At 30.5% G+C, this 13,123-nt stretch overlaps 1 protein-coding gene across 1 annotated transcript; it reads left to right on the top strand.

Annotated features, from left to right (window-relative positions):
- Positions 1-4,331: 4,331 nt before the first annotated feature.
- LOC114738155 (dof zinc finger protein DOF1.4) lies at positions 4,332-6,709 on the top strand. Its single transcript, XM_028926178.1, has one exon. The coding sequence runs from the start codon at positions 4,579-4,581 to the stop codon at positions 5,599-5,601; it is 1,023 nt and encodes a 340-aa protein (XP_028782011.1). The 5' UTR covers positions 4,332-4,578; the 3' UTR covers positions 5,602-6,709.
- Positions 6,710-13,123: the final 6,414 nt, after the last annotated feature.

Below are 13,123 nucleotides of genomic sequence, written 5' to 3'. Positions count from 1 at the left end.
AAGACTTTGTCCACTTTAATAGATTGAGCATTTTTACCATTAGCAATTAGAAGTATAAGCTTAATCTCCTTGAACTTTTATTCTGTCAGAGAATCAATGCTACTCCCTCCAATCGTAATTATGGGAACCAATTAGGAGATTTATTTGTACTCTAAATATAAAATTGCAATTCATTTTATCTTTTAAATTTATAACTATTTTTTCAAACTATTCCTATTAAGTGCACATAGTAATGGGTTTTTAATCAAGCAGTAATTTTAATGCAAAATTATATTAAAAAGGATATTTTAGAAAAATCAATACACATATTTATAAATAAGGCACTTAATTAATTTTTAATCTATGTAAATTAGTTTTCTAACTCTTGTATTAAGAATTAGATGAAACGTAATAATTACTCAAGACGAAACTACTCTAATTTGGCACCAAATTAAAGAAGCAAAATTTTGATCATTTACCTCCTACAAAAAGTGTGAGACCCAAATTAAATTGATTTAGGTTGTAATAGTGAGTCAAACTATAATTGAATTTTCAATTCTTAAAAAGAAAACTTCAAATATTTTCAATTCATTAAAAAGAGAGTCGATGATGAAGCCGATATAAATAACATTTACTATGTTTCTGTGGAAGATATCAGTTAAAAGTCTATCATTTAATTTATTTCATATAAAATTAATTGTTGTACCTTATCAAAGCAATTAATTGTTGTAAAAAATATTTTACTACAAAATCAATCATGAATATTTTATAAAGCTATAGTTTGGTATTTTCTATGGATGATTAAAATTTGTTATCACTTTCTTCGAAAATGACCTCGCAATATCAAAAGATCAAATTATAATTCTCAAAAATATGAGCGGCCAATTTTAAAAATATTATTAGACTATTAAAATTCAAATTATTATGACTAATATTACAATTTTCTTTTGATTGGAAGATTAGATGCTTTTCCGAAATAAATGAGCACTGATTAATTAGGTACCACTCAGGTTATATTGGCTTCCACTCACATGAACACAGTTCCAAAATGATGACATACAGTGATTGGACCAGGAAATATAATAGTGGTCAATTAATATTATTCCAAATATCACTGCTGGGCTCTGGTTAAAAAAAAAAGAGAGGAGAAAACGGTAAATAAAGACTCCCAATATGTTAAATTATGATTTGGGACTCTCAATTTAAAAAATGGCATATAAAGACCCGGTCTCATATTGTATTCATGAAATCTTGATGAAATGTCTGAAATGCTCCTCATTTAAATTTTGATTTAATCTACTGAAATTGTTATTTACTAAATTGAACTTGTTATTTTTTATACTCTTAGCCAAGTTGTGATTTGGTCTACTAAAGTTATCATTCGTTAAAGTAAATTTGTCATTTCCCATAGTTAACTTGTCACTTGGCTAAAGGGTATTTTAGATATTTGATCAAGATTTCATATTTGTAATATATGGTCGGGACTTTATTTGTTATTTTTCAAATTGAGAATCCCAAATCACAGTTTCACATATTAGGAGGTCTTTGTTTGCTATTTTTTTCCAAAAAAAAAGGTACAATATTTTACCCCCAAAAGAATTGCACAGTGCCTTAATTAATTACATATTGAACAATCTTGCATATGTACAATATCGATTAATTAATTAAGTGGGCTTGACGAGTGAAATATTTTAATTAACAAATAATTAAGTTTTGAACAAAGAAGAGAAGAGAATAATGATGGGAATTTTAGGGAGGCATGAGAGGATCCCTTGGGGGACTACAAAATCCTTTGCCTTCCTCTTCATCATCTCTCTCTCTCCCCTTCTGTGTGTGCGCTTTTCCTTTATTCTTCTTTTCATCTTTTTCCCGTGTGAGCTGAGCTGCCGGCCACATGCTTCTGCTTCTGCACAGCTGCACATCAAGGCTCCATCTCTTAACCGGGAAAAATTATAAACAAAAAACCAGATTTAATATTAATTAATATTAAAATGCCTAAAAATATTAATTACCAAAAAGACAATACAAACGAGTGAAATAAAATTGCTTATGGAAGGGAAGAAAAATTGATTGCAAATTGATACCTTTGCAGATAATAGTGACACAGTGATTATTTGTCAATGTTGATCATGTTCACGTATGATATAAACAAACGTGAAAGGTGAATTCTTTTCACCTCTATTTGAAACAGATGTGACATGTGCCATACTTAGTATATCCCTTCTTTTAATTTTTTTTTTTTTGAAACAGACGTGAAAAAACCTCTAAAACAAAGATAAAAAATGCCGTTTGTGGTAGTGACTCTATCTATGTGGTAGTGTGTCTATAAACTTTAATAACACTCTCATAAATTCTGCAACAAATTGTAAAGAGAACGGAGTTTTTATGTGGTAACTTTATATCCGCTCAGAAAACATAATATTAAGACTTTGGAAATCATAGCATGCGCAATTTACTATTGACTATTGAGTTTTCAGGATGTTACTATGAGAATGTATTACTAGTTTCATATCTAAATTTTCTCATGTGGGTCTTTGTAAATAATCCTTTTTAAGGGACTTCATTGTAAATAATGTTGAATCAATGCCCTCCCTTGTCAGTTTCCCCCTTCTCTGGACCCTATTCATGGGTTGATTGTCTCTTATTTGGCAAAAAAAAAAAAAAGCAAAAACAAACTTGTCTTTCACAACTTGGCGACAGTGAAAGAAAAGAAAGAACAAAAACAACAAGTGGAGGCCTTCAACAGCAAAGCGTGGTCTTCCTATATTGTTCTAGTCTTGAGATACACACACACACATATAGAACTCTCACATGGTGCTTTTTTGTCCATTTCATTTTGGAACTTTCATTAATTCCCTCAAAATAATCTTTTTTTAAAAAACAAATTCTTTTCATTGCTTCTTAATTCCTTGCCACGTCATATTTTTCTTTTCTATCTCTATCTCCTCTTGCATATAGCAAACTAAAGTCTGCTCAAAAGAATAATACCAAATCCTTCTCTTTGTTGCTTTATATATGTTTCTGTCCTTAGCATCTATATAAGGTTCATGCAAGTGCCATATATGCTATTGTTCCAATTTTTTCTGACCCAAAAAAATTATATTGTTCCAATTTTAATTTCTCATCCCTATATATGTTGTGTCTCCCATTTAGAACAATCTCTCTCTTCCTATTGACTGTGCAAGACTTGATAAGAAACTGGCTATTTGTTTCACCGACTAGAAGAAATTCATAGTACTGTAATTAAGAAACAAAAAAAAATCTTGAAATTTTTATCAACTATTCAAATGCCATAAACAATTTCATTTAATTTTCAGAAAAATATATGAGTAATTTGATTTATTTTGACAATTTGAATTCACTCCACTAATCCTGTTTGAACTGAGTTGAAATATATAACACTGCAAATCGTCATTAATATATGACAATATACAATATATGAAAAATTAACATAAAATGTAAAATTTATAATGTATGGTATTGCATGCAAATCTAGCTAGAACAAGGCAACTTATTCCTATGCAGAAATGTGCCTAATATGATTTATTCTCACAATTTTCTGCCTAAATTTTTTTAATTAATAATCATCATATAGACAAGATTTTAAATACAGTCATGAAAATTTCAATCTTTACTGGGGAAAAAAAAATCAATCTTTGAAGAATTGATGCTTTTCATGATATCTTTTTATAATTAGATCAAAGTGGAAGTGGGATTTGCTCTATGAACTGCATTGGGTATTGGGCTCTTAGGGATTCCCTCTATTTACCTACACACATCGCTCTGATTCTCTCTGTACAAATGAATGTTACGTGGTAATGCGAGGAAACTATATGAGCCTCCTCTTCGTTATGTTTTTTTAAGGTTCTCTAAACTTTTCTCTGTCTTAAACTAATCAAAGATTCATCGTTATTTCTGCTTTATCTCTCTGTCCTCGTCTCGGATTTCGAATGTCTCTCTTATATATATTGCTGTCAATATTCTGCGGAATCCCATTATAATAGCACCCGAATTTCCATCTTTAATCAGACTCATCACGTGAATCTATTCAAAATTTAATTAAGCGGTACATTATTAGGTTAAAAAAAAATAAAGTGTATACATATGTAGATTATATATAATTATTATTTTCATTCACATCTCATTATGCTACCCTCCTTGTAAAGTGTTTTTATTTATCCACACTACTTCCATATCACGGCAAATTAAAACAGCATTTCAAGACCATCAAGTAAGGCTCACGTTGGCCACCTGATCTTTGTCTGTTTACTCTTTGTTTCAAACGATTCCTTTGAGAGATCAAGATGTTGGGTAACTGTGAGAAAATGGTACTCATCCCTCAAAACACTAAAGAATGGCCACAGGTTCTCTCTCTCTCTCTCTCTCTCTCAATAATTAGACATTACACGACCACTCCGATTTTGTTGCCTTGCTTTTGGAAGAGAATATCTACGCTGTCTAGTTATTTTACCCTAGAGAACGCCTCCTTCTTATAGTGGAGCTTGCTCTTTGATTTTCCTTCTTTTCATCTCATTTTTCCCTTATCTTGATTTTGATCTCTTGGTGAAGAGGCAGGAGATAGATGATCAAAAGGTGTCGATGGCTTCCTCTTCTTCTTCCTCAGCTGCTAATTCTCATCATCAAAGGGTTATGGAAAAGCCAAACCAAGAACTTCTTCAACAGCAACAAGAAGCTCTCAAGTGTCCTCGATGTGACTCATCAAACACCAAGTTCTGTTACTATAACAATTACAGCTTGTCTCAGCCTAGACATTTCTGTAAAGCCTGCAAGCGATACTGGACTCGAGGAGGTACCTTAAGGAATGTTCCTGTTGGTGGAGGTTGCAGAAAAAACAAGCGTGTGAAGCGTCCTTCTTGTTCTTCTTCAGCTTCAGAAACTCATCATAATATTAATATTACTACACCTTCTTCTAATTCTTCTTCTTCTTCTTCTTCTACTGTTGCTGGTGTCTCAGCTGTTTCAAACCCTCCTTCACAGTCTCGTCAGATCGATGTGGGTGCTTCCACCTCCAATCACATCAGTCCTTTATTTTATGGCATGAATCTTCCGTTTCCAAGGTTCAATTCCAGTTCTGGGTTTGATCATCTTCATCTTCATCAACCTCAGATTAATCACCATTCTCTTGGATTAGATTTCTCAGATAATGGTTACCGAAATGGGTTTTCTTCAAATCATACACTTCTTTCAAGTTATACCTCTTCCATCTTTGCTAATTCTTCTTCAACATCCATAACCACATCCAGTACTGCTCCCCCTCCTTCTATTATGGCTTCACTGTTAAGCTCCTCGAATCTGCAGCAACAAAAGTTCATCAATAGTGGGGCTGATAACAGTACTTTTCAGGGGTTCGGACGATTAGAAGAACTGGCAATAGCAGGCAATAATGATAATAATAGCACAAATACAGCTTTAAAAGAAGTGAAATCTGTGGTGGAAGATGAAAACAGGTTTCTGGGGTGGCAAAATAACCAGATCGATCATCAAGCAGGCTTGTCTGATCCTTCATCACTTTACTGGAACGCTGCAACAGCTTTGGGTTCTACTTGGAATGATCAAACCAATATTGGTCCTCAGTCACTTCTCTCATCTGATCTACAATAATATAACCACAGGATCAGATCCATCATTTTCATCTTTGTCCTCTCTCTCTCTCTCTCTCTCTAGCTCTGCCTCGTTTGAAGTCATCTTTTGGTCCTTTTCTTCAGCTTTAGCCTCTTAGAATTTCGGTTATTGATTACTTTGGGAAAACTACTACTACTTCTTTTTCTTAATCTGGGTCGTCAAAATGTGGGTGTGGGTTTACTTATTACACAAAAGAGATCAAAAAAAATGTTAGGGTGAAAGATGAGAGAAGCATGGATCGGAGCGATCATGTCAGCTGCAAGTATTAGTCTTCGGCCTGTAAGTTTTATGAGTCAAGGTTGAGGAATATATATTGCTTATTACAATTGCGCTGAGAGGAACCTCGGATCCTCTTCTCTCATACCAGTGATGTATCTATGGAGATCAAAAGGAGAAGATTCTAATCATTTTGCTGCAATTTCTCCATATGATCCAATAAGTTAATTATATTGGTCTTTGTCATGTGTACATATGCAATCACATGTCCTTTAATTCTTATGATCTTTTTCTTGATTTCTAATGTAGTTTGATTGCTTATTGGGTGGAAATTAGTTTGCTGGGCTTTATGTCTAATCTAGCTAGGTATATGCAATATGGCATGTTCTGAATTTTGGTTTTATTTTGTTTGTTTTGAATGGTCAGGGGAAATGGGGATATAGGGTAAAATGGGGTATAGGAGAGGGAGATTATTATTTACTTGGATTTGGGTGATTCATTTGTATGTGGGGGTGATGGTTTGGCTCATATTGTTCAACTTTAATGTACTTCTTTTGCTCTTTTGGTATTTCCAAGGAACAATGACACTTCTGAGGAAAATTGCTGTTTTGAAATACAGATAATTCATCTGCTTTTGGACCATTATTAATGCTCACATTTAAACCTACTGATCCGAGAATGCTGATATGGTGTGTATTCTTGTAAGTCGGGACTGGAGAATCCGGCCAAAAATTGTACTGAACAGTAGAAATTGAACGAAGGACTTGGACTCTTGTGTTGTGTCCGGAAGTGAGAAGGAACTTTGTATTGGAATGTATGGCCTTTATCACGTTTCAAGTTATTTAGAATCAAGTACTATATACATGGCTTTCAAACTTGACAATTATTGCATTTTATACTAATTCACGCTAATGTCCTCTTTATATATCAAGGACTTATACATATTCCATTGTTTCTTCATAAAAACAAAGACACACACAATTAATATCCAGCCATAATTATCATATTCTTCTATGTTAATTTGTTTCCCAGAGCATGTGGACACAGAATTATTCCTTTCCCTCCCTAAATATTAATTTACTAGATGAATAATTTATAAATTTAGTTATTTGTAAAAAAATATGTTTTGTTTCTTAAAATACTCTTTTAATTATTTGTATTGAAAACTACCCAATAGAAATCCACTTGTATAATATATGCAATAATAAGGATAGTTTGGAAAAAAAAATTATAAGTTTGGAAGATAAAATTAATTAAGATTTTATATTTAAGATCAAAACAATCTTTTCAACTAGGTCCTGTATTTAGAGTGGGGGAAGTATATTTTTGTCATATTTCTCTGTTTATGTTTTATTAGTTTAGGTTATTAGAAATGTCTCTTCTGTGTCTATTGGTCCTGTCATTTATCTTCGGCAACATTAGCATGTGCATTTTCACACTAGAGCAATAATATCCAGTTCTACTGGATATATCTTTTGAAAAGTTCTTCCTTCTCATAGAAATTTCTACATCCTGTTGCGTTCTTTTCAAGTACATTAGGGTGTCCTGGTTAAGATTTTTCAACGCAAAAATTAATCTACTCATGATCTTGCTTCAGATATAACTTTTTTTTTTGGGGAAAGTCTTCAGATACAATTTAGTTTCCAAAATTTTGACATCCAGCTATATTAAGTCTCAAACTTGCATTTTATATATGTACATTGTTTTCCATTTTATGCAAAACACTCTCTTCAATCCTACATGTGTATTGATAAAGAAAATCAGTTAAATAAGTTATTTATAAAATATGGGTATTGACTCCCTCCAGTGCTAAATATAAGACTCATTTTACACTACATATACTATTTTATAAAATAAGTCTTATATTTAAGACCGGATGAGTAGTTTTTGTTTTTGATAATTTGCATTGAAATTATCTCAGGATGAAAACTATGTTTTTTTTTTATGCACGTATAATGAATAGGAATAGTTTGAGAGAAGATTACAAATTTAAGAAATAAAGTAGATTGAAGTGTTACATTCGGGTCTAAAATAAACTCCGTAACTAGCTACTATATTTAAAACCAAAGGAAGTTTATCAGTGTTTGATAAAGCAATCTTCCCTTAATTCGGTTATTTAGAAATTTTCTTTTTCTCATCTTGATGCATCCAAGGTCAATTTCCTAATTAGTTCCCGTAGGCCAAACAATTTTTCTCAGTAAAACTGTGAAAGGATTGTTTCTTGTGGTTTGAAAACGTAAAATCTTATGTCACCATTGACTAATACTCTTTTAGTTCTTAATACAAAAGCTACTTAAGATTCCTCCAATTCTAAATATAAGATGTATTTTTTAGTGTAATTTATATTTAGGACTGAAAGAGTAATTTAGATAGATTAGAAAAGTTAAATAAATACTTAACTCTAATAAGGTATGATTTCTTTAAAAGATTCTTATGTAACCTTAGATTATATATTATTTGATAAGTTTGATAAATTAGTTTCGGTAAAAATGATATGAAAGATAAAATAAACTAAAATATTATATTTAGAACTAAAATTAAATCTCCAGCTAGCTTTTATATCAGGAGAATAGTAGTTACTACTCACCAATACTATTTTTGCATTGGTTTGAAATTTAGTAGCTGATCATTGAATTACAAAAGGGGGATTATTTTAATTGTGAAAATCACTTAAAAGACTATATATAATTAACTTGTCTTTAAATTCACATTATGTTTCTCTTATGCTAATTGATGTTCGAAGGCCCTTTTTTTTTTTTTTAACTAAACGTAATTATTCTCTTATTAGAGGCACATTTAGGTACTAAATATGGGTATGTCTCTTAACGAGTTTTAAATTTTTATTTGCCTTGTGAAGGACTAGCAAATGCTTTCCACTAGACCCAACTCTCATATGCATTTAAAAGGGACAATTACAACCATGTTCTAAGGAAAGAAAATAATTACTAGTAAGTCCAGAGAACAAGTAAGCTATTGTCATTTACTATTTTAAAACTTGTTATTACAGGTTACTCTATTGTAGTATTGTTACTTAAAATTTTTAGCAATTATATTTCTTATTTAGGACTTCATTGAAATTCTTCCTATTTAAAATGATATATATATATATATATATATATATATATAGACACACATATATATGAAATCTCTTAAGTTACTTGAACATCTGGCCAACAAGCCCAGCCCAATACAGTGAGCATATTCGAATCCACAGTCCAGTTCAGGTACTCCTGCAGAATGCTGTGAAGACCGACTAGAATTCAAATGGTCCAAGAACAGTTTATAGTTGTACAAGCGAAAAACCTCGTAAGAACCCCAAGAAGCAAATTGAAGCCCAAGTAGACATTATTAATCTATAGATATTAAGTAATTAGTTTGTAAAAAATGTGTATTAATGATCTTCTTTAGACACCCTCTTTAATTATTTGCAGCTAAAACTGCCCTAATATGAAAAAATTCCCTTATTATATACATAATTAATGAGGATAATTTAATAAAAAATACTGGACTTGTTTGGTTTCTTGTTTTAAAATAATTTTTTGCAAAAAAGAAAAAACTTGTTGGGTAATTTCTTCTTAGTTATTTTTTAAAAAATAATATGTTTTTAAAAATTTAAAAACCAAAAACGATTTTTTAGATGTTTTCTCGTTTTTATTTTTTATTTTAAAAAAGTGAATAAATCTTCTTTTTTTCATCCACCTCCTGCCACGTTTTACTACCGACAACAGTTAACACCTACCAAATGTGATTTTTTAGGTTTTTTAAATTTTATTTTTTCAAAATAATTACTCAAACATTTTTTAAATTTTTTTATTTTCAAAAACTGTTTTAAAAAACAATTTTCTAAATTTTTTCTGAGAACAATAAAACTAAAAACAGAAACAAGCAAGTCCTTAATAATTTTAGGAAACAAAATAAGTTAAAATATTATATTTAAAACCCAAAACAAACTCTCTAACTAACTTGTATATTCTTAGGACTAGAGAGACCACTAAACAATGACAATTGTCGTGAAACCTCGTACACTACGCAACCATTACCCAAAGAAGCAAATGATCAAAAGATTCCAATCAAATGAGCTCTTCAATTAATTGCTATGGGGAGTCCCAAAAGCATTGGCATAAAATTCGTTCGCAATTCAAAAATCATCAAAAACGCCTAATTAAATCACATATTATTGTTCCAAGAGGCATTTTTTGGGACTCCCCATAGCAATTAATTGAAGTTCCCATGTCAAAAACGCCTAATTCAATCACATATAAGTTTGGTTTGGGCTTTAAACTTACTTCAGTGAATTGAGTTAATTTAAACAAGTTAATTCATTAAATACATAACTGGTATTGGGTTATATTGATCAGCTATAGACCCAATTGAATATCCCTTCAAAGCACTTTAAATTTAATCTTTGTTTTCTTTTTTTTGAAAAAGCATAACACTTGAGAATAAAAAAAATTAGCAATGAAATTTCTATCACTAATCAGTTTAATGACATAATTTCGTCACTAATCAATTAATAACGGTATTTTTTGCCACAAAGTTAGCAAATTTCGTCACTCATGTTTTTTAGTATATATGATGTGAGATCGAACTTACATGTTGGTTCTGTAAATATACATCTAATGTCACTCGAACAAAGAGCCGTCGGCTTTTTTTTAATATTTTATTTTTAATTAATGAAATTTTCTGCAGAGTCTTATTCATAACAAGCTTAAATTGGTTGATTACGTGTGATATAAGCTCACATTATTTATTAATTAATTTTTTCCTTTGACGAAGTTGTGAACCATAACATCTCAATGTTTTTTTCAACCAATCCAACATAACCAAACAAAATCAAGAATAAAATAGAATTCCATTGTGATTGAAAGTGAGAGCTTAATTAAATAATAATAATTTTCCTCTTAGACAAATCTTAGTCCTTGCGTTTCCTAAAATTCAACTACCTAACATTGATCATTTACAATATTTTATTCCAATATATTCCCAACCCACCAAAATCATTCTCCATGAAAATTAAGCCAAATTGAAAAATGACAACTGAATACCCTCAATTTATACCTCATCAGCAATATATTGTTTTGCGTGGACACTTTTATGCGTGTATGATTTTTTTAATTAAATTAAATAATGTTAACCTATTACATAAATTTTTTAAATAATTTAATCATTATAGAGAACATAAGTCTTGTTTAATAATTATTAAATGGGACTAGAATAATGTTTTAACCGCAGTTTTAGTTATTTTTTTAAAACTTTAAAACATAGAAGTTAGAGTTAAGATGCAGATTTACCTTGAAAGTTTTTACTCAAAAACATTGAGTACCTGAAAATTTTTTAAGGTTTAATATTATCCTGAAAATTTAAAATCATAACAATTTTTCTTCCTACCAGAGTTTTGATCACAGGTCTAATGAAATCGTGAAGGGAAAAATAAAAAAAGAGAAGACTTTAGGTCTTAATGATATGTTATCAGCAGATGTTTTAATCCGCAGGAGAATTAAAAATTTTCCCCAAAAAGAAAGAACTAAAACAATCTGTTGCTACAATTTTTTATGTTACGTAAAGATGATATCGCATCGAGAAACTAAACTTTATATATCGAAAACTTTAAAATAAAGGACACTTCAATTTTGAGTAAGATACCTTGATCACTCTTTTATTTGGTCTTAATTACAAAAAACTTTGTTTCTATTTTGATAACATATATTTTAGTCCAAACTATTAACTTTGTCAAAAAATATTCTGAAAATATTATTTAAGTATATTTTTTAATAAAAACCCAACAACTTTACCTCTCATTATATTAAATCTCTAGTTTATCTTTTAAAACTATTTTTTTATTTCAAATAAAAATATATCATATGTGATTAAATGATAATTATTAAGTAATATTTGCATTAATGAGGGATATTTGATCAAAATAATAGGTCAACACTATAATTTAACGGTCAATTAATAGTTAGGTGGATGAAACTTAAATCTCAAAACTAGAAGGGAAGTTTGTGCAATATATATTTTCATTTTAAGAGAGGTCTAAGTAGGTTTTCAAAATAAAAAGGAGGTTTCTGTAATTTAGGTTAAATAGAGGAGATGTTGATATATTTTACTCTTCAGTTTGTATACCTAGTTTATTTCTTTTTTTTTGGGTTTTGTTTTCCTTCCATGTTAAGGGCAAAAAAGAAGTAAAATGCCTTCCATTGATTCATAAACATTCGTTTCTCCTTACAATATAGAGGATTTTTCAATAAAATAAACACCAAAGTCTATGTTGTTAACTTTCTTTGGTTTAAAAAAATTTGTATATATATTCTTAAAATTTAAAAAGTTAATTTCATATCACCAAAAAAGTGTAGCTTCAATGACGCTGCACATTAATTTAGTTTTTTTTTTCAGGAATAAATCTGGAACTCACCTATCAATTAAGAACTGCCATAATTAACAATGAAATAATAGAAGCCAATAGAAGTTATCAAACTTGCAAGATCAAAATCAAACTATGGGTTTACGTGTCGGACTTTTGGTTGCATGATTGTCTTAAAGTGAAAGACAGAATTTTCTCAGTTTCTTAAACTTCTGTTCTTTTTCCTTTAACAAAAGGGGAGAAAAAAGAAGAAGAAGAGGAAGTGTTGATGAAGTCAACCATCTAGCTCGCCCCCCACTCACACACGAAGCTAGAAGAGGCTTTTTAGATTGGTTGGTATGATAGAATCAAAGTTAGAAGCCTTGAGTCACAAGAAAACGCAGCACATATGATAAAATAAAGTAGAGAATGTATGAAAATTTGTTAGCAGCAAGTCAAAACTAGGTTGAAATGTGTGTGTAAGGAATAATTAATATGCCTCCTTGGCTTCTTTAGGCTGAAGTGAAGTATGGTGAAATTATTAAATAATTTCCACCGACAATAGTTAGGTCGTCTAGCTTAGCAAAAGGGATTAACTTCTTAGTTCCTACAACGTAGCAAATCAAGATTTGAATTTTAATTATGAGAGACATCCATCACATGTAGTGCCTGATAAATTACTTCCAACGTGAAGATTGCTATGGCTATCAAACCAATAAATTCCGTCCCCTCATTAAAGCTGTGCATGTTCCAAAATAAATATGCAAATTTGTATTAGACTTATATCTTATAATTAGTTACACACTTCCAGTCTTGTTTCTACCAGTTTTTTAATACATTATATGCAGCCTTGATGAAAAGGAAGGGAAAAAAAAAAAAGAAATACTCCTTCCAATTCTAAATGTAGGAGTTGACTAATTAATTTGTGGAGGTTAAGAAATGGAT

The sequence above is a fragment of the Neltuma alba genome, unplaced genomic scaffold (genome assembly GCF_004799145.2).
Source record: "Neltuma alba isolate B1F8T4 unplaced genomic scaffold, ASM479914v2 tig00013549_pilon, whole genome shotgun sequence".
Taxonomy (NCBI): domain Eukaryota; kingdom Viridiplantae; phylum Streptophyta; class Magnoliopsida; order Fabales; family Fabaceae; genus Neltuma; species Neltuma alba.
The sequence above is the reverse complement of the archived record's forward strand: the minus strand, read 5'-3'. Positions and strand labels throughout refer to the sequence as shown.